The sequence below is a fragment of the Anguilla rostrata genome, chromosome 12 (genome assembly GCF_018555375.3).
Source record: "Anguilla rostrata isolate EN2019 chromosome 12, ASM1855537v3, whole genome shotgun sequence".
Classification (NCBI taxonomy): Eukaryota; Metazoa; Chordata; class Actinopteri; order Anguilliformes; family Anguillidae; genus Anguilla; species Anguilla rostrata.
In genome coordinates this window covers 16037252-16056897 of record NC_057944.1, presented here as the reverse complement: position 1 = coordinate 16056897, position 19646 = coordinate 16037252, and the positions used below count along the sequence as shown (strand labels likewise).

The 19646-nt window shown below is 41.5% G+C and overlaps 1 protein-coding gene across 2 annotated transcripts in view; it reads left to right on the top strand.

Moving 5' to 3' along the window:
- The window catches only part of sphkap (SPHK1 interactor, AKAP domain containing), an 80557-nt gene that overhangs the window by 16973 nt on the left and 43938 nt on the right, over positions 1–19646 (top strand). For both annotated transcript variants that reach the window (XM_064302517.1, XM_064302519.1), the window contains exon 2: positions 15578–15662. In XM_064302517.1, the coding sequence (XP_064158587.1) occupies positions 15610–15662 (53 nt within the window). In that variant the 5' untranslated portion in view covers positions 15578–15609. The remainder of the gene's footprint in view (positions 1–15577; positions 15663–19646) is intronic.

The following is a 19646-nucleotide window of genomic DNA, read 5'->3' as shown; positions in this document are numbered from 1 at the left end:
TGTGTATGTGCACATTTTTAATCTCTATTTTATTTATTTATTTTTTTTACCACAAATTAGACTTGCCAATGAGTTAAAGGAAAAACATCTTTTTGTACCAGTTTTATTTCTACAAAAATTCTGAGGTTTACCCACGCAAACATGCGGCACACGCACACACCCACATGCATACATGCACCTTCACAAACACACATTCACACAGCTTTTCTCTCTTGGTTTGTTCTATATGCACCCCTGAGTGAAAGACACACACACGCGCATGCATGCAGTTACTAAAGTCTTTTTTTAGAGCCACCTCGATCACGGATTGCACATGCAGAGCAGAACAGAGCAGAGTTGGCCTGCCGCAGAGATAACTTTATTCGTGTTCAGAGTACACACAGTGAACATCAGACTTCTTTCTCAAGTTCCAAAAAGCACCCTACACGCCCACACAGAATGGAAGCCTAAATTTTTGTGGGCGTGTGTGTGTGTGTCCCTGTATGCCTGCTGGCATATCTGGACGAGTCGTAGAAACACAAGCCTCACTGTTGCTGAAATTAAATACACAATTTCAGTTGGTCTTTGTAGAGTGTATTACAGGTTTTTATCTTTAACATTGTTCAAACTGGCTATCAAGCCATCAGGCTCCACAATAACTATTTAAGTGCTCTACATCTGATTTCAGTGTAATTATCCATAATATAAACAAGGCGTGGGTAGGAAGATGAAAGAGCTTTTTATTGCACAGGGAAATGCTGCAGGATAGAGCAGTTTGTGGCACCTTGCTTGATTTTTTATGTATTTTTGTTCCTTTCTATCTACACAAGACACATCTAAAATATTTTTCATGTACTTTTTTAAGAATGACTTTTTGTTGCAGATATTGCAGGTCTCAGAAGTTTTTAATGTGAGCAGTATTGGCTTAATATATCACATAATTTTCCACAATGTAAAAGTTTGGAAACTACTGTTAATGAACACTCACCATTTGTATGTAGTCCTATGAGAGCAACGTCACACAATCCTCTCTGATGTGTGCAGTCGCTTGGCTAATAATAATAATGATGTCTAGACAAAATTGCAATTTCAGACAGGCACTACATATGGATGCTAAATGTCAGAACACACAAGTGCCTGTTGATAAGGCTTTAGAGGCAAGGCTGTGCCCTAATCAATTTAATTATTAGAAAAATTGGATTGTTGGCAAAAAACTTTCCTTCAAAGGGCCTGTTTTGTTTTGTGTACAGACCCAGTGGATACACAGTGGCCAGCGTAACTGCGTTCTGGTGGGAACGGAAACATTTCCGGAATGTTCCCTGCATGTGTGGTCACTGTGATCTTTCTAGCAAATCGAATAATCCCAGCATGCACCCCGGCCAGCCTGCTTAAGTGTGTGCAAACGCACACGGCCTCATCTCACAGCACCCAGCAGCGGTGAGCAGACTGGAAGCCCAGAACACCTGGACACCGCTACACCCCTGCCTACCCCCCCTCCCCCCCATACCTGTGCACCAGATGGACAGACAGAGGAGTTCGCCACCCACTGTGCAGCCAAGTGAATCTCCCCCCGCCCCTCCTTGACCCCCTGTCCTCTGTCGGACATTGTTGCAGCGGGGGGGTGGGGCATCATTGTAATTGAGGTTGGCAGAAGCAGAAAATTGATCATGAACAGATGTGCAGGCCAAACCCCTGGCTGGGAGCCTCACTGAGGAAATGATCCATGTCCGTGAAGGCTGAGCCCTTCTTGATTGGGCCACATGCATCACACCTCGGTTCAGGAAATCGTTTGACCACGACGAAACCGTCCACCATCAATCGTGTCTCGGTGCCTGCTGAAGGCTCCGCTCTTTGCGTTGATAGCAAATACCTTTTCTAGCCAGGGAGGAGTTTATGATGAGTCCTGGCAACCCTCAGGAATCTCCACTTGCACAGTTAATGTGACACATTTGTGTGACTTCAAGCATGAGGACGCTCGCTGTTCGAAGGAGGACCGATGTTCCCTCAGTGTGAGACCAGTTGAAGTCACCCTGCCCACCAACTACCTCAGCACTCCAGAGACATTTTGAGGCAGTGAGAAAGCACTGCTTACTCACTGCCTGAATCACATTTCTATTTTAAGATAATTTTTTGGGATTTCTTTAATGCCCAGGGTCCTGTATTATCAGGCTAGTGTTTGCGTGTTCTCTCCCCGCTGTGTTTCTGATTATGTGTCAGTCCTGAAGGCTTAATTCAACACCCTCCCATGTGCGCTCCTCAGAAACCATCTCATTTACAAGCGTTTATCTTTTTTTCCTTTTTTGAAAGTCAACCAGTGACTGACAACTCTTGCCACCGAGGGAGAGAGAGAGAGAGAGAGAGAGAGGGAGAGCAACACTGTAAAAGTGAGGAGTGAGAAAGGGAAGCCATGAGAAGGAGGGAGCGAGACAGGAGAGGAGAGAGACAGAGTGAGGAGATGAGGATAGGGAGCAGTGTAATGAGAACTTAACGAGCCTTAATGAGCTTTAACAAGCTTGTGGTTCTAATTCTACTGCATTACCTGTTTAACTGCGTTCATGTGGTCAGGCAGACAGATTGCTAATGAAAAAATACAAGTAATAAATCTCTTTTTTGTTGAAGTGGCATAAATGGTGGGAATGTAATTTTTGGCAAATGACGGTAAGCAGGGGTCTGAATGTTCTGCATCCTACCTGAAGGAACAGTACTGTGAAGGGATTTGCTTTACAGGTGAAACAGACATACCATGTGCTCTTCATTCTTAAACCGCATGCCATGTTCTGCACCACGCAACACAACAGAGCTTGCCTGTGGATCAGAATGAAACTGGAAACAAATGAAAGTCTCTCCCTCATCGCACTTCCACAGCAAAAATAGGAGTGTTACAGTTAGACGGCAGTGACAGAGAAGCAAATTGTGGAAGGAAGAGTGGAGGAAGAGGGGATGGAGTCTGTTAGAAAAGCATGACGGGGGGCGGGGGGAACCAAAGCCGGGTAGGCGGAGCTTCTGGTGGTCAGCTGCCTGATCGTGGAGTCTGGTTCCCCGGGTGTTCTGGCCACAGGTTTATTAATGGTCTGAGTGGGTATTGATTTCTCTAAGTATTACTGGAAGAGAGGCCTCTCTGCCAGTCAAACAGAGCACATACTGCCGTCTCCCACTGAGTCCTCCTCTGAGGACCTCTCCCCACAGCCTCCACAGACATCCTTCAGCACGTCTGAAAATAGCTCAGCCAGATAAACGATGCGCTAATGGCTGTAAAACACAGAGCTGAAAACAATGCGGCGCGGGTTACATTGGCTCACACAGACCTGTTAACAATAGGGGCATGTTTCAGCTTAACCTTCTCCTCAGCTCTCACTACTCATCTCTCAGCTGTCCATATCCGCTCTGTGTGTGTGTGTGTGTGTGTATGTGTTTGAGTGAGCTGTTGTCCTGTGGTCCCCTCTTTTTCTCCACATGTGTGTGCATGCACCTGTATTTGTACCATGAAAGTCTCAGCATATACTATCAGCATGTATGTGTGTGAGAACAGAAAGAGTAGGAAGGGGTGGCCCATGCCTAACTTTCTCTGACCTTGGACGTGAATATACAGTTAAATGCAAAATAATTGGAACAGTGACACAATTTTTTTGTTGTTTTTACTGTACTCCAGCACATGGTTTTGAATTAAAACAATGAATATAAAGTGCATACTAAAGCTGTCATATATAATACTTACTTGGAAATCTTCTGCATTCAGTGACTGCCTGAAGGCTGCGACCCATAGACACCATCACACTGGGTACCTTCCCTCATGGTGCCCTGCCATTCCTGAACTGCTGCATCTTCAGTTCCTGTTTCCTGTTTCTGGGATGTTTTGCCTTCAGTATTGTCTTTAGTAAAACACATGTCAGTTTGATTCTGGATGGCTGATTGTCTTGGCCAGTCGCAAACATTCCACTTTTTGGCACTGGATAACTCCTTGGTTGCTTTAGTAGTGTGCTTGGAGGTCATTGTCCTGCTGCAAGGTGAAGCGTAAAAACGAGTTCTGAGGCATTTGTTTGGATCTGAGCAGATAAGTTGTACACTTCAGAATTAATGCTGTCAGCAGTTGCATCATCAACGAAGAAGAACTATCCAGTTCCAGTGGCAGCCATACATGCCCAAGCCGTGACACTGCCTCCACCATGTTTCACAGAAGAGGGGTGGTGCTTTGCATCATGAGTAGTTCCTTTCATTCTCCACGCTTTCCTATTTCCATCACTTCGATGATACAGGTTGATACTCCTCTTGTCTATCCATAAGACTTTGTCCAGATTTTTTAAGGTAATTTTTATCAAACTATAACCTGGCTGTTCTGTTATTGAGGCTTACCAGTGTTTTGCATCTTGTGGCGAACACTCTGTGGTTACACTGAAGTAGTCTTTTACAGTTTTTCTTGACAATTCAAAGTATTTTTTTTTCCATCCACTACAGTGGTCTTCCGTGGTCTACCAGGTTGTTTGCTATCGCTGAGCTCACCACTGTGTTCTTGCTTCCTAACAATGACCAAACAGTGGACTTTGACACACCCACTCTTTTGGCTATGTCTCTGATCAATTTATTCTGATAATTTATTTTTTTAGACTTTTTTTCTGGTCTGCTTTACTAGCATTCATGCTTATTTGGTCCTCGTGTTGAGAGACAACAGCAACATTTCACACTCAAAATGCAAATTTCACACCCAGAATCAACTCTAGACCTATTGTTAGCTTTCTGGTGCATGATCTAAAAAAGGCACAGCTAACCATGAAAGAGCTGAGCCAGCAACTGTCCGCTTATTTTTTTCTCCCCCAAAATGAGGAGACTATGAGGACTGGAATTCCTACGTGAATTACCCGATATGGATGTAAGTACCCTCATATTAAAACGGACAGTCTCCACTTAACCTCATAGTCATTGTTTTATCCAAATCCAACGCACTGGAGTGCAGAGCCAAAACAAATAAAAAATTGTGTCACTGGCCAAATACATTTGCATTTAAACTGTACCATGGCAAAGGCTGTTTGTTGTTTTGTCAGTATTTCAAGTAAATCTGAAGGTCACATTTCTGTGGATACAATTTGCTACCTTAATTTCCTTTATAGGATTGCCACTGGCCGAATCCGTCAAATCTAAAAGGTTAAATTGGCAGAAATCCGAGCAGCCCTGGCTTCAATTTTCACTTGAAGAAATAAGCTTTGCTGCAAGCAGCGCGGCATTATTTACCTTCTGTCACCGCTGTGCAGTGTAGGGCCTTATAGCCTGCTCGTGAGCCATCATTACCAAGCAGATGGATATGTCATCAGCCACCTCTAAAAATAGACACACTCCGTCCGTGTGCAAGCGAACGGCCCCTGCTCGTACACATACGAGAGAATCCAGGTTTTTGCGGAGTCGGTCGGTGGAGCTTGTCAGTGGAACAGAAAGAAAAACTCTTCATCAGCACCTGTTTGTGTGCAATATTTATACGGACTTCAAAAATCGCCTCAGGGCAAATATTGCTTTATGAAAACCTATGCTGTGTAGTACAAAAAACCTTACAATCACAATTTTTGGAACATATCTTAATGCAAGAACTGTGAAACACTATATAAGGCAAAATGCCTTTAAATGTTGCATTTTCATACAAGCGATATACATCAAAATCTGACTATTGAGCTTTGACTGGTGTGTGGATCTCCCGGTTTCTACTCTCTTTATCATTCAGACTCAATCTGTGTGTTCTCGGCACTCTGTCATTCAATTTTTAATATGAAACGTGTCACAGTTCATTCTCACAGGTAGAATTACCTGGAGAGCATCAGGCAGTTCAGCAGGAATGAGGGCAGTATGGGCAGAGGGACTTCATGTAGGAACACTGTCCCTCTGAGACGGCCATTATGAAATCATAAAAAATAAATAAGTAGAATACATTATATTGACTAATTGTATATATTAGAAAATACATCATTATTTCTACAACTTCTTGCGGGATATTGATAAAAAACAATATTCTAAATTGTGTCCAATGTATGCATTAACAAGATGAAAGTGACAATTGTTGATGTTTCGTGTGATATTTGTTGTATCGTGTGACCAGCATTTAATTATTTGGAATTCCTGTTGTATAATACATTAGTATACTTTTTTCATGAGGGATCTTAAGCATGGAGAATTATCTTATGATTAGGATTTTTCATTGCCATGGTTACAGAAGGTTAAAGAAAACTAGGCAGTTCTGTAAACTGTGCTTTATATTCTACAGCTGAGTTCTGAGAAGGAGGGTGGGTTTGAGGTGGGGTGGGATTGGGGGGGGTGGGGGGTAGGTGTTGGGGGGGCAGGCTGGGGCAGAGAAAAACAACCTACCGTTTTCTCTAATTGAACCAAATCACATGTGCTACCTACAAGATCCCAACCACACTACTGTGAATGCAATTCATATTACTATAAGATAAGATAAGATAAACCTAATGCCAACATTCTTGTATGATGTACACTTCATTTATTTGTCTCTAAAAACTGGATGCCTTGGCTGATGTGCATATACTGTGTGAGTACTGTCTTCCAACAGGGGTGAGATTTCAGTGCTTACCTACAGATATTGGATTTGTGCAGTGTTATGGATGCCAAGGTTTGAATGGAAATTGATAGAAACAGATGAAAATGGAGCTATCGTGTTACGCACAAATGTAAGATAGCGTACCTCTTCTTACCTCTATCCCCCCAGAGGCGTGGAGTGTTAATACAACACTACCCTGCTAATGGCCCACAGAGAACAAGTCAATAATACATTGCTTAATGTAGCAATGGAGAGCTGGTGGGGTCAGGGGGGTACATGGAGAGAGAGAGAGAGCGCGCGCTTCTCACCAACTTATGATGAGCTTCTGAAATTTGTGCTTTTCCAATTCTACCACTTCCCATATAAAGTGTGCATGGCAATTTATCAGATATGCAGATTATACAGTAACGCTAAAGCAATTCTAATAAAGCGTAGCAGAACAAAGAATTCAATGATCCTCTTCCCAAGAAGTGAGACCTGGAAAGGAAGATAAAGCAGAACAAAGAGAGAAAACAGATTACAGACAAGAAAAGGTAAAATGGGGATATGGCTTTTTGTATTAAAAAACAAAGGTAAACTAAGGCAAACTCACTGCTAAGCAGATTTATTTGTAAACCTGAATATTTATGATTCATATCCTGCAATAACCAAAAAATCCTTCATATAATTTTAGCAGAATTAGGTGCAATATTTGACTAACTCCAATTGACAATACCTATCCAAAGCTAGCACCAAAGTACTGGGCATATCTGTAGTCAAATTCCCAAGGCTTGCTAAACCTGAAAGTGTTAAAACCCCAAGAGCCAAAAGTATCTTCTGAAGTATCTTCAACTTCAATTTTCTTGATGCAAACTAACTGGATAACTCACAGTAACATACAACTGGCTCCAGTCAGGTCTGTATAATACAAGTCATAGGCTAATTAAGATGTTTATTTGAAGTATTAGGACAATGAACCTAAAACAAAACGCACATTTGATTTCAATTGGCCCCTTAAATGAGCCAATGAACTCCGCACTCTCAGGAACACGAAGCAGATGCAGACTGCAGCTTCAACATTAAGAAAGACAACGAGTCGTTACCTTATCAGCACACGATGGGTATTTCTTTCAAAATGTGATTTTCCACTGGGATAAAAAATAATCAGGAAAAAATGGTACACTTCTGAATGCATTCAAAGAAAAGCATTAGTTGGCTTTTATCCCTACAATCAGTCAATCAGTGCTTTCCTCACTGTACGTGATATAAAAATGGAATATCATTAAATCAGTCTGGAATTTGTGCATAGAGCTTTTTTTGTATTTGGGGAACAGTAAAGGTGCTTTAAGGACTCCTGAATGCTGTTGACTCCTGAATGCTGTCAGTTTATGTGACTGTGAATGTGACAGAAGCGGTGAAAGGATGTTTGGCTGTGGCAAGTCCATGTACAAGGAAATCCTTTAATTTTTTTCTATATCTCCAAAGATAGTTTTCCACCAAGTCTAGTTTGCCTTTGCCCAGATTTACCTCATCCCAATATGCCCTTTCTAGCCTTGTTCACAAAAAGACTGTTTTTCTTAAGGTGAAAGAGAAAAAGATGCCAAACACACTTTGCATATATGCTCAGATACTGTTGTCTAACAAAAATGTATATTTATTATGATGACAAAATCACATAGTGCAAACTGAAAAGTGCACAAGAGAAGTACCAGACAAATCTAGAGCGAGCGTTTTAGCTACAACATGCTTTCTTCAGTTGCATTGTTCACATGAACATTCTCTTTTTCTCATTTTGACCTCTTTTTCTCAAGGTGACATCATTTTTCCCCTTCATCATCACCAAATAAATCAGTTTTGCCTCTTTCCTGTCAAAATATGCCTGTAGTCTGATCCCTGCTAAAACAACAGGACCCGTCTCAAATGAACACGTTAAGCTCACTTCTCCCTCCACGATTTCCCGGGCATTTTCCATTATCATCCTGCTTCATCTTCGCTGCTTTATTCTCACCAACTTGTATTCCTTTATTCCCATCGCTGTAATGAGGTAGCTGTCCCCAGCAGCTTGACTGCCATGAAATGGAGCATGACCTTAACCGATGACAGCGGCGTTAATAATAACGTGCAGCCGACTATCTGTGAGGATGTTATACAATCCCAAGAAATGTAACAGGAAATAAGAAAAGCCATGAGCGAATAACAGAGTGAGGGGAGATCAAGAGAGGATCAAACCCTTGTCCATGGGGAATTGTCAAAACGCTGTGACCTTGAATTTGCAAATGTGTCAAATGCAGTAGGTACCTGTAGATCCAGGAGAACCAGATTAGTGACTGTTTTACAAAGAGAGAGAGAGAGAGAGAGAGAGTGAGAGAGAATTGTTTCTGATTGTGTGTCAGTCCTGGCTTAATTCAACACCATCCCGTGTGTACGCTTCACGAACTGTCTCATTTACAAGTGTTTATTTTTTTCCCTTTCTGAAAGTCAACCAGTGACTGACAGCTCTTCCCTCTCAGAGAGAGAGAAAGAGAGAGAGAGAGAGAGACCACATGAGTCACTTGCAGAATGAGACAGGCTGAGATACTGAAGCCTCAATACCTGACCTACACTAAAAAAAAGCTAGTGCTTTGGCAGGACCCTGACACATCTGATTTGAAGTCAAAGTTGAGAAGGAAGCAGGAGGGTGACAGAGAAAGTCTGATATCTGTCAAGATTCTGTGATTGAATTGTGCAATTGCTGTGTGCTGTTCTTGTCTGTCATCTTTGCTTAGGCAACATCATCCTAAACACAAGAAAATAAAGCATCTTGAAAATAAAACATTTAAATTGAGAGAGAGACAGAGAGAGAGACTTTTTGAAAGATATTGTTAGTGAATCTGGGACATTCATGGTTCAGTACCTCCTCTCGTCACATCGGGTCACAAAAGGTGGATGAGTGCAGGTTGTCCACACAAGGACACCATCCTGTGTCCTACCTCACAGATGAAAAGATGAACAGAGAGGAGTGACTCACTTATTTAGCTCTAACGAGGAGAGGGTACAGGCAACTGGTTATAAAGTTTCCAAACCTAGCCACAGCACATTATACTAATTGATGGTATATATTTCCTATGTTTACGCATGCACATTAGCACATCTGTTTTTATATACACTGTATTTTGATGCATGTCTGGAAACTTCAATTCTTTAAAAGTTCTGTAAATAGGCTACCTGCCAACTATCCTTATAAACAATGTTACCTTGCTTCAAACTATCGTACTCATAGTGTCACCCTTAAAAACCGCAACGTACTATACTGAATTTAATTTGAGAAGTGGAGCGATGACGTGTTTTTTGAGAGAACTCAGTGAGCAGGTAGTTTGTGCCGGGGTGTTAGGCTCTGATAATGGGCTGGAGAAGAGAATGAGCTAAGCCCTTGAGCATCAGGGGCTTCAGTATGACGTGAGCACCAAAGGCACACATGGAGAGGTGGAGGATTGGCATATTTTCTGAGACTGTGATAGGAGTGCAGTGATCTGAATGAAAGAGGTCTACTGGCACAGCCAGGCAAGGATACGCATATACAGCACTAGCACAGATTATGGAAGCGCTGTGCTTAAAGAAGTTTAGTGCTCTTAGTACTACACTTACTGTGGTACTCTTAGAGTACTTAGCACTCTTTATCTTCTGTTGTTGTTTCTCGGAGCCATTTTGTGTAAAAGTGTATTAAAAACAGTTATCTTCTTGACATTACATTACATTACAGGCATTTGGCAGACGCTCTTATTCAGAGCGACGTACAACAAAGTGTATAACCATAACCAGGAACAAGTATGACGAAACCCCTAGAGAGAAGTACCGGTCCAAGTGCAGGGAACAACCGCATAGTTCAACTTGGACCCTGAAGGTTAAACTGATTAACACTAACAACGAGAATGGCAACAACGCAGTCTATGGAAAAAATACAAGTAGTCGTTAAGACACATATCTTGACCACAAGTGGTAAAGATATTATGTGATCAGTAAATTGAAATAAAGTATACAAGCCAAAAAATGGGTTTTCTTTCCATAAAAATAATTCTTTATGTAGAAAAATACTGGACAAAGAAGTACATGTTCAAGCTGATTGTAAAGTTTCCAAGAGTAGGATGCATTAGACTGCTCAACTATATAGGTATGAGCTAATACAATGACTATTACTTGTTTAACACAAATACTAATTATTTCTTCGTTTTTGTTTTATGTTGATATTACATTCATTATGTATTACATTTATTATGCCAAAAAGAGAAATTATTGCTAAATATTGCATGCTTCCATGATTTGTGCCAGTAGCCTACTGTAGATGCACTACACTAATTTGCATGCGGTGTTTCCCTTGGCTTTCATTGCCTTCTCTCTAATTTACAAAGAGAAGGAAGAGTTCCACTTAATAATCCAATAACCAACAGCAGTCAGGCTCTGAGAACATTCTGCCCAGATGCACCCGTGCTGAACCTCTACAGTCTGCAGAGGACGGCCGTGCGCGCTGTCATTATTACTGAAATATGCACATTATAACTATCCAATTATATCAGCTGGGCATGTTGAACTTAGTTCATTTCTATCACTATAAATTATATTCCTCCTATTCCATGGTCAAGGTGCTTTAGATATTCACACACACGCACGCACGCACGCACACACACACACACACACACACACACACGCTCATCGCCCCACAGCATCCATGTCGGAGAAACACAGTAAGATTTAATTTCAAAAGAAACTCCAGAGCTTGCACACACTCCTTCATGGATGACACTTAATCAATAACACAATTCAGAAAACTCTTTCATCAACGCAGACTGAGAGCCTGGGCAGGCTGGAGAGCGCACTGTCAGGCCCGTATGTGGCTGAGGTGGGGAGAGAGACAGGAGACATGCAGAGGCTGGGCAGGCTGGAGAGCGCACTGTCAGGCCCGTATGTGGCTGAGGTGGGGAGAGAGACAGGAGACATGCAGAGGCTGGGTGAAGCACATCTGCCCTCCGCAGATAACAGGACTAACGCAGGCTCCTCATGCAGCAGGAGGAGAGCACAGGCGAAGCAGAACAATTCAGTCCCCAGTATGGGCTCAGGCCCCGCCTGTGTGCATACACACATCTATACACACACGCACATATGCGCACACACACACACATCTATACACACACGCACATATGCACACACACACACACACACACACACACGCACATACGCACACATATGCGCACACACACACACATCTATACACACACGCACATATGCACACACACACACACACACACACACACGCACATACGCACACATATGCGCACACACACACACATCTATACACACACGCACATATGCGCACACACACACACACGCACATACGCACACATATGCGCACACACACACACATCTATACACACACACACACACATTGATACACACACACACGCACACACACATACACACACACACACATCTGTACACACACACACACACACACACGCACACATACGCACACATATGCGCACACACACACACACACATACACGCACACACACACACACACACACTTGAACTTGAATTTAGTTCTTTTCTATCACTATAAATTATATTCCTCCTATCCCATGGTCAAGGTGCTTTAGATATTCACACGCACACACGCGCACACACACACACGCATGCACACATACACACACGCACACGCACACACACACACCTTTGTGTACAGTACATGCATTCACATAAACAAAAAAATGTATAATGCCTTTCTCTATGTACCATACATATCTAATTGTACTGCAAATGCATCTACCTCCATGATACACTCTTGCACCTATAGTACATAAATCAATACCTACTACATATGCTGTGAGTTGAACAGGCATTCAGTTTACCGATCAAATTAGAAATTAGCTTAATGAATATGTAGCAAGACAAATAACAATGTCAAAATTCTTATTTGTTCATTTGCATTTCTATGACAAATTGCATCTGATTTTCGGAATGTTCTATTTAAATTCAAGATAAATTCATTGACTTCATTTTTATGCACTCACGGCAACTGCCCTTTGACAGTTTAATTTGAAGTGTGCAGACATGTAATTATCTTTCATGTGGTTATAGAGCTTACGAACTTTGGAGAATCAAAAACTAAGCATATGGTGTATATTGATAAATGCATGTGACATTTATAATGCATAAAGTGAAAAAATGTATATATTCACTTTATATTGTCTAATATATTCTGTTCAAGAATGACACGGTGGTGCAGTGGGTAGCACTGTCGCCTCTCAGCAAGCGGGTCCAATGTTTTGAATCCTGGGGCCTTTCTGTGTGGAGTTTGCATGTGTCCGCCGTGTCCGTGCGGGTTTCCTCCGGGTACTCCGGTTTCCTCCCACAGACCAAAGACATGCAGGTAGGCTCATTGGTGAGTCTAAATTGGCCTCTCGGTATGAGTGAGTCAGTGAATGGTGTGTGTATGTGCCCTGCGATGGACTGGTGAACTGTCCAGGGCGTATTTCTGCCTCTTGCCCAATGCAAGCTGGGATAGGCGTGGGAGGTGGGAACACATCAGATTCTGAATACATAAGGTGCTGCTTTTTTCTTGGAGCGCAAATCTTTCATTTAATTTTTTGCCCCATATGCCACCACAACCATCACTGCAACCACAACCTTTACACGTTATTCTGTCATATATTCCAGCCATGTCCCCTCAATTGCTTATAGACATCTCCCTGATAATCCCTGTTGATCGCCCTTGAGGAAGCAGAGCAAACAGACACACACATATTTAAGACTGTTTGTAAAGTGCACTAAACTGCCTTTCGGATCACCTTAAAGCAAAGAGAGACGTGAAATGTCATTGTACAAGCGCTGCTAGACTTTCTCTTGAAAGGGCCTCGCTGAAAGTTGCAGCTTAGCGAATCCGTCAGGCGCAGCAACGCACAACCTGGTTTTATAAGACGTTCTATCACAAAGAAGAATGACACTCTCCCCAATGTTTTGTGACCCAGTGAACCGGCAAAAGAGGAAGAGAAATGGAGCAGAAGAAACAGGATGAATGATTTTGTGAAGTTAGGGAAGACATCCTCGGGTGGTCAAATTCATTGAGAGACTAAATCCACCTGCAGCATTTTGTCAATATTAGAGGAGGCTTCAGTCATAATCAAACCGAAGGGGTATTTTCTCCTACATTACACTCAATCACTGTCTTACCAAAAAAAATGCATTGTACTTATTTTTGCAAGTATTTTCTATAAGAGAGGGCATTTTATTGTTGCTTCGCCCTGTCTATCGAAGGAGGAAATTACGAATCGTATCTCACACACACACATACTCTCTTTATAATGTCAGTTTGTGAGTGCTGAACAGAGTGACCAATGTGTTTAAACTTTCACGGCTCTGACTGTGGAGTGCTGTCGGGCGTTAACAGCCTTTATCAGTAATGCACCCTGACTCAGAAGTGCAAATGGGATACATGAGCTCCTGGGCCCAACAGGAGATCAATACAGAGGCCGTGTTCCAAACTATGCACTTGTGCTCTGTTTGCTCGTGTTCCAGTGAGAACACGCTTCCAGGTGCTCTTGCAAGACTACACTTATCGACTGTAACAACGCGTAATTTCCGTTTGGAAAGTACTTGTACTTTGACATCACCTCTATAGACCTCTGACCTTAGCAAGAAACATATCGGTGCTGCAAAAATTCATAAATAAAATATACTTACACTTGTACACAAAATCCTCCTGCCTTCTGTCATCCATTTTCTTGGATTTTTTGTTCTCACAAGAACACAAAGTAAATTTGTCTTGCCGTGTTCTTGAGTTTGGAACGCACTTGGTCACATGACCTTTTTACTTCCGCACCTGCTTTACGCCCTAGGTAGAACACAAGAATACAGTTTGGCACACAGCCAGAGTCCATTGATGATTGATGATGTCATTAATGAAGAGGCTAGCATTCCTCTGTGCTGCAGTGAAGCCTCCGCTCCTAGCATGTTCTCCAATGGCATGCCACGCTCCTGTTTGCTAATCAATTAAGTGAGGATTAAAGGGAGGAGGCAGCGGCCCGCTTTCGCTGCGGAGTGTGTTTGTGCTCGGGATTAGCGGTAAAGATGAGGATATCCGCCTCAGATGCAGCATCAAAGCCAGGCTCTTTCATGGCGCAGACGTGCGCCGCGGGGCTGTTTGTGGATTCTCTTCGGCTCTATCATTAAGGGGCAGGCCGTTAGCTTCTGTACCCGTCTAATTACCCACAATCCCCTCACCGCACCCTGTGAGCCTTTGCATCCTGATACTCTGGTACAAGCGCACATCATTAATATGAGCATGGCAGACCCTGTGATTTCTCTGGTATTCAGCTCATTGCAGTTCATCTCCAGTATGACACTGGCATTTCTTGAAATAGATCAGCCATTTCGTGGTCAGGTGGTTGCAACTGTGTTTGAATTAATTATATTTTTACCATTTCTGACAGTGTGCGAGTCTCTAGTGCTCTAGAGACGGGTGAAAAGGCAAGGATGAGTAAACTGAATGTTGTGAAGTGACTCAGTCAGTGCAGAGGTGCTCGTGAGGTTTTAATCGGACACATTTGTGAGGATCTGTAGGACGATGGCTTACTGCAGGTTGTTAAACCCAGTATTGCTAGAGGTTCTAATCAAAGCAGTCATAGAGAACTTTGGAAGTAATCACCTGAAAAGTACAGTCTTCACCTGAGCACAGTATTCCCATTAATTTAAACTTGGTTTCATGTAGATTAGTAAATTTTATTGGAAACCAATTTTAGGGATGGGCTTGCTTTTTACGTGTGGGTACTAATTTTGTTTAAAAAATTATTGTTGAGATATAGTATAAACAGATATCCTTTTTCATATATAAATGTAATAAAATGTTTGATGAGGTTCTTTATTCAGTTTTCAAAATAACTCCTTCCTTCCTCTTCCTTCTAAACAATCAGTTTAAAGCTGACACTACATCAGCTGGTGGAAGATACTGCACATTTCATTTGGGAGCATTTATTACAGTCTTTATCCTTTAGATTTTATTTCTACCTGCATAGACTGAACTGAATCTTCTCTGTAATGACCCCTTGTGTTTTCCAGGTGAGGTAATTCCCAAAGAGAGAGGAAGGAATATGGGAGACATGCTGAGTAACCTGTTCCGTGTGCTGAGAAACTTCACTGAGAGGTAAGGAGAAGCGCATTAAGCTCACCGCCACACTGACAAAAAATAACTGCTCCTGACTGCGAGACGAGAAAGTTTGAGTCCAACGTCAACACAAGTCAGACGAGTCAAATGCTCCCCTATCATTACCTTACACCTGTAAAAGTGAAGCAAATTCACTTTAACATGAAAACAGACACCCCTACTCTTCATGACATTGATAAATTGACCTGAAGAGCAGTTAATAACATTTAGCAATCCAATTAGCCAGCTGCTCAGAGTGCTTGACTGCCTCTTCTCACTAGATACCTCCTAAAGAGGCAGACGAAGACAGGGCAGAAGAGAAGATGTACTGTAACATGTTCCATGGCCACGATCACTGTGCTGTGCCACCTGCTTACTTTTAGTGAAAGTAAACCTACTATAAACATAGTTTAAAATGTTTTTTGATCAATGTTTTACCTTTTGTCAATTTAACATTTGTGCAAAGACTGATGGTAAAGATGGTAACGTCCCCTTCATTCAATAGAATGTCACCCCAAGGTTTTCTCTTTAACATAAGCGTTCTAAACTGGAAGAAGGTACAAAAATACCAACTTTTTTGTAGTCTGTGTAACAGAAGAATTTCCTTCTTTTTTTTGTAAAGATTGACTGGTGTGAGTCACTCTGTTATAAATTTAGAATTGAAAGTACTTTCATTTAATCCTTCCATTCTCTTCCAAGGGAGAAACTTCAATGTTTGTCATTTTGTATCAATGATGTACATGAAAGTAATTTGAGTACTGAACATATCCATTCAACCTTGAAGTACCAGGGTGGTTGTGTGTTTAGCAGTTAATGTTGCAGGTATGAGCTCCAGGCAGACTGTTGGTCTCATGAGCAAAGTACTTAACCTAAATTATGTCCAAAAATATCTAGCTGTATAAGTGGATAATATTAAAACAAAAAGGGGAGCTCTGTTTATTGCCTCAAATGTGTGTGTTTGTAAAGCTATTAATAATAGCTTCCTAGAAGGGTTCCATATGACAGAGGACCCTTTTCCGCAGGATGTTGACAGATATGAGAATGATGAGGCCAGCTGTTTGTGAGGTAGATATTGCGCAGCTTCGGGTTGTAAATGCTAATGACTTTCTGGCTATGGAGTGATTAGATCCTCTGCAACCTCCTGGTGGAGTTCTGGGCAGTGTTGAGCATAGATCAGTGTCAGGAGGCACTGGCTGGTGAACAAAATAGTCGGTGCTCCTCTGTCCTCTAACGGGGTTGGTACAGTTATTCATTTGGTAACGTGATGCAATACCGTATGGTTTCTGTGGTTGTATGAAAGACAAAAAATGGCATTCGGCTGTGTTTGGTCAAGTGCTTGCACAGGTCACAGTGCTCACAGCTGCACTGCTCAAACAACAAGCCTTCCTGAATGTAAACTAGATTACATTTTTGTTTCGGTTTGTGCTGATCATTGTGCTTTCTGTGAATGTGGAGAGAGAGAGAGATATGGGAGAAAGAGAGAGAGGGGGGAAGAGAGCGAGAGATAGAGGGGGGAGAGAGAAAGAGACTGAGAGAGAGAGAAAGAGAGATAGGGAGAGAGAGAGAGAGATAGAGAGAAACAGAGAAGGGGGAGAGAGAGAAAGAGACTGAGAGAGAGACAAAGAGAGATAGGTAGAGGTAGAGAGAGAGAGAGAGAAACAGAGAAGGGGGAGAGAGAAAAAGAGAGAAAGAGAGAGAGAGAGAAAGAGAGCGAGTGAGAGCCCTCGATCTGCAGTTTTCTTCACTGCATGGGGTTTGGGTGGAATTTATAGAGCACTTGAGTGATGTAAATTGTGCAGGTGCTCAATCATCTCTGCGCAGGTGTAATTGGATGCATTCTCTCAGCATGTCTTCATGCTGGACAGCAGGTTGCAGATAATTTCACTTTGCTACACTCATGACAAACACTGATTTTATCCACATGCTCTTATTTCATTATTAATGCATAATGGTTTCATTCAGCCAAGATACATTAAAGGGTGCTATTAGTAATATCGTTCTATACAGTTTTATAGAGGAAAAAAAGCATTTTTGTGTTTTCCTATTTTTGCTAAGACTGTTTTAATCAGACCCCACATATAACTATTTTGACTGACTGATTAATACCAACAGTTTTTTTTTTTTAATTATTGGAAAGTTTGTTATTGTGCTTACAGTTACATTTAAATGTATTCCCCTGAAATACATTTTTTTCTCTCTCAAATATCTTTTTTTAATGCATTGCAAGGACAAAAGTCTGACAGTACCACTCAAACTGTTGTCTTCTGAAGGTAACAGAAAATCTAGGTTATCTGCATACTGTAGAGCTGGAATTTAATTTCTTTATCATGGAATGTGAGACGAGGGGCATGCAGTTTTCTTCAACTCTGTGGATCTGTAAAAAGATTGGGCTTTGGTTGCTCTCATTCCAGGTCCCAGAAAAAATAATTTTATTCTCTTGTCACCAATTTTAGCTCCATGTTAATTGTCTGTATACATAGATTTTTATATATTATAGATTTGACCTGCAACATCAATTTCCAGAAATTCTTAAGATCATTTTTTGTAATTATTGAAAATGCACTTTGTAAAAAAGAAATAAAAAAAAAAGATTTATGTGACGTAAACCTGCCAATTACTTATGAAGGTGTGCAGGGTGTAAAGGTGTTCTGCTGTGTAAAATTTTGGTAAGAAGACAAACTGGCCCACTGAAAGGCAGTCTGTTTCTTAAACAAGTCTGAGGCTATTTAATTTAAAATGCTACAATGTACTTCCCCCAGTTCTGTCTCCGCTCCTAAATGGGGATCATTTATTCGAGATGTCAGGGAAATGGCTCACAATGGGAACTCACTCGCAGTGAGATTGAACAGTTGTACTGGAGGAGTGCTTCCTGCTGTTAGTGGCTGCTGAATTTCAGCATCTCGCTGGGGATGCCAGCAAGCACTAATATTTTTCCCGCTTGTTGGCTCTTTAGTTTCTCCTTCAGCTCTTGAGTTTCGTTTTTGAGTAAAAGGGCACAGCAAACAGTGTCTGGTTGCGTTTAATCATTAACAAAGAGTTATAGCCTATGGACAGCCCACACTAAATAATTAACATCAGCAAGAGTGCCAATGAAAAGCCTTTATTTTCTTATATTCAGTGGCAAACATGTTTTGGTTACTGCCATCTTCAGCACCACTGATTTTTAATTGCCCATTCTAAATTGTTTTCAGGTTTTTCTCATTAAGTACACAAGTAATTGAGCAGAATTATCTCACCACAATATAATCCACTCAACGCAGCATAATCCACAAAATCACATAATGTCAAAACCACATCTGACTCCAACCAAGACCTTTCATTTGTCTGTGTTAATAACTAAAAATGTTTTTCTTGATTAGATTTGTATGGCATTCATCGATTTGCATTGTTTATTGATGTGGCGACCAACACCGCAAGAACAGACTCAGGAATCCCAAATTACCCTTAATTTTTCAGTTTTGGTATATTTGGCACCATCTGTGGTGACAGGTGGTCACAAAAGTTTGTTTTCACACTCCAACAAATATTTGGAGTCCCATTCGAACCTACTATGAGTACACTGAGTGCCTGTACTTCTTAGAAGAGAGAGTGGTAGTGTATTTAGGAGGGGAAAAAAAGACCACCTAGAAACAAGAAGACTCCCTAGAGACAACCAACATTGGCGTCTGACACAGTAATATTGAGCAACATATCAAACCTCATTTTAAAGATACTTTTTGGATTTCAGGCACTTGCCCTTTCGCAATTGGCACACAAGTTCCGGTGCGTGTGTCATCATATTTGAATGCTTTTCCAGGATTGTTGCCCCCGACACCACCAGTGGGTAATAGCATATAGAGAAGCAATTACAGAACGCAAATGCCCTCGTGAAAAGGTATCAAATATGGCATTTTTTAATATGAAAAAATTAAGGATTACCTCTTTATTTTTTTATATTTGCCTGAGAGAAAGTGTTTGAAGGCGTAACTGCACAGTGAAAAGTAG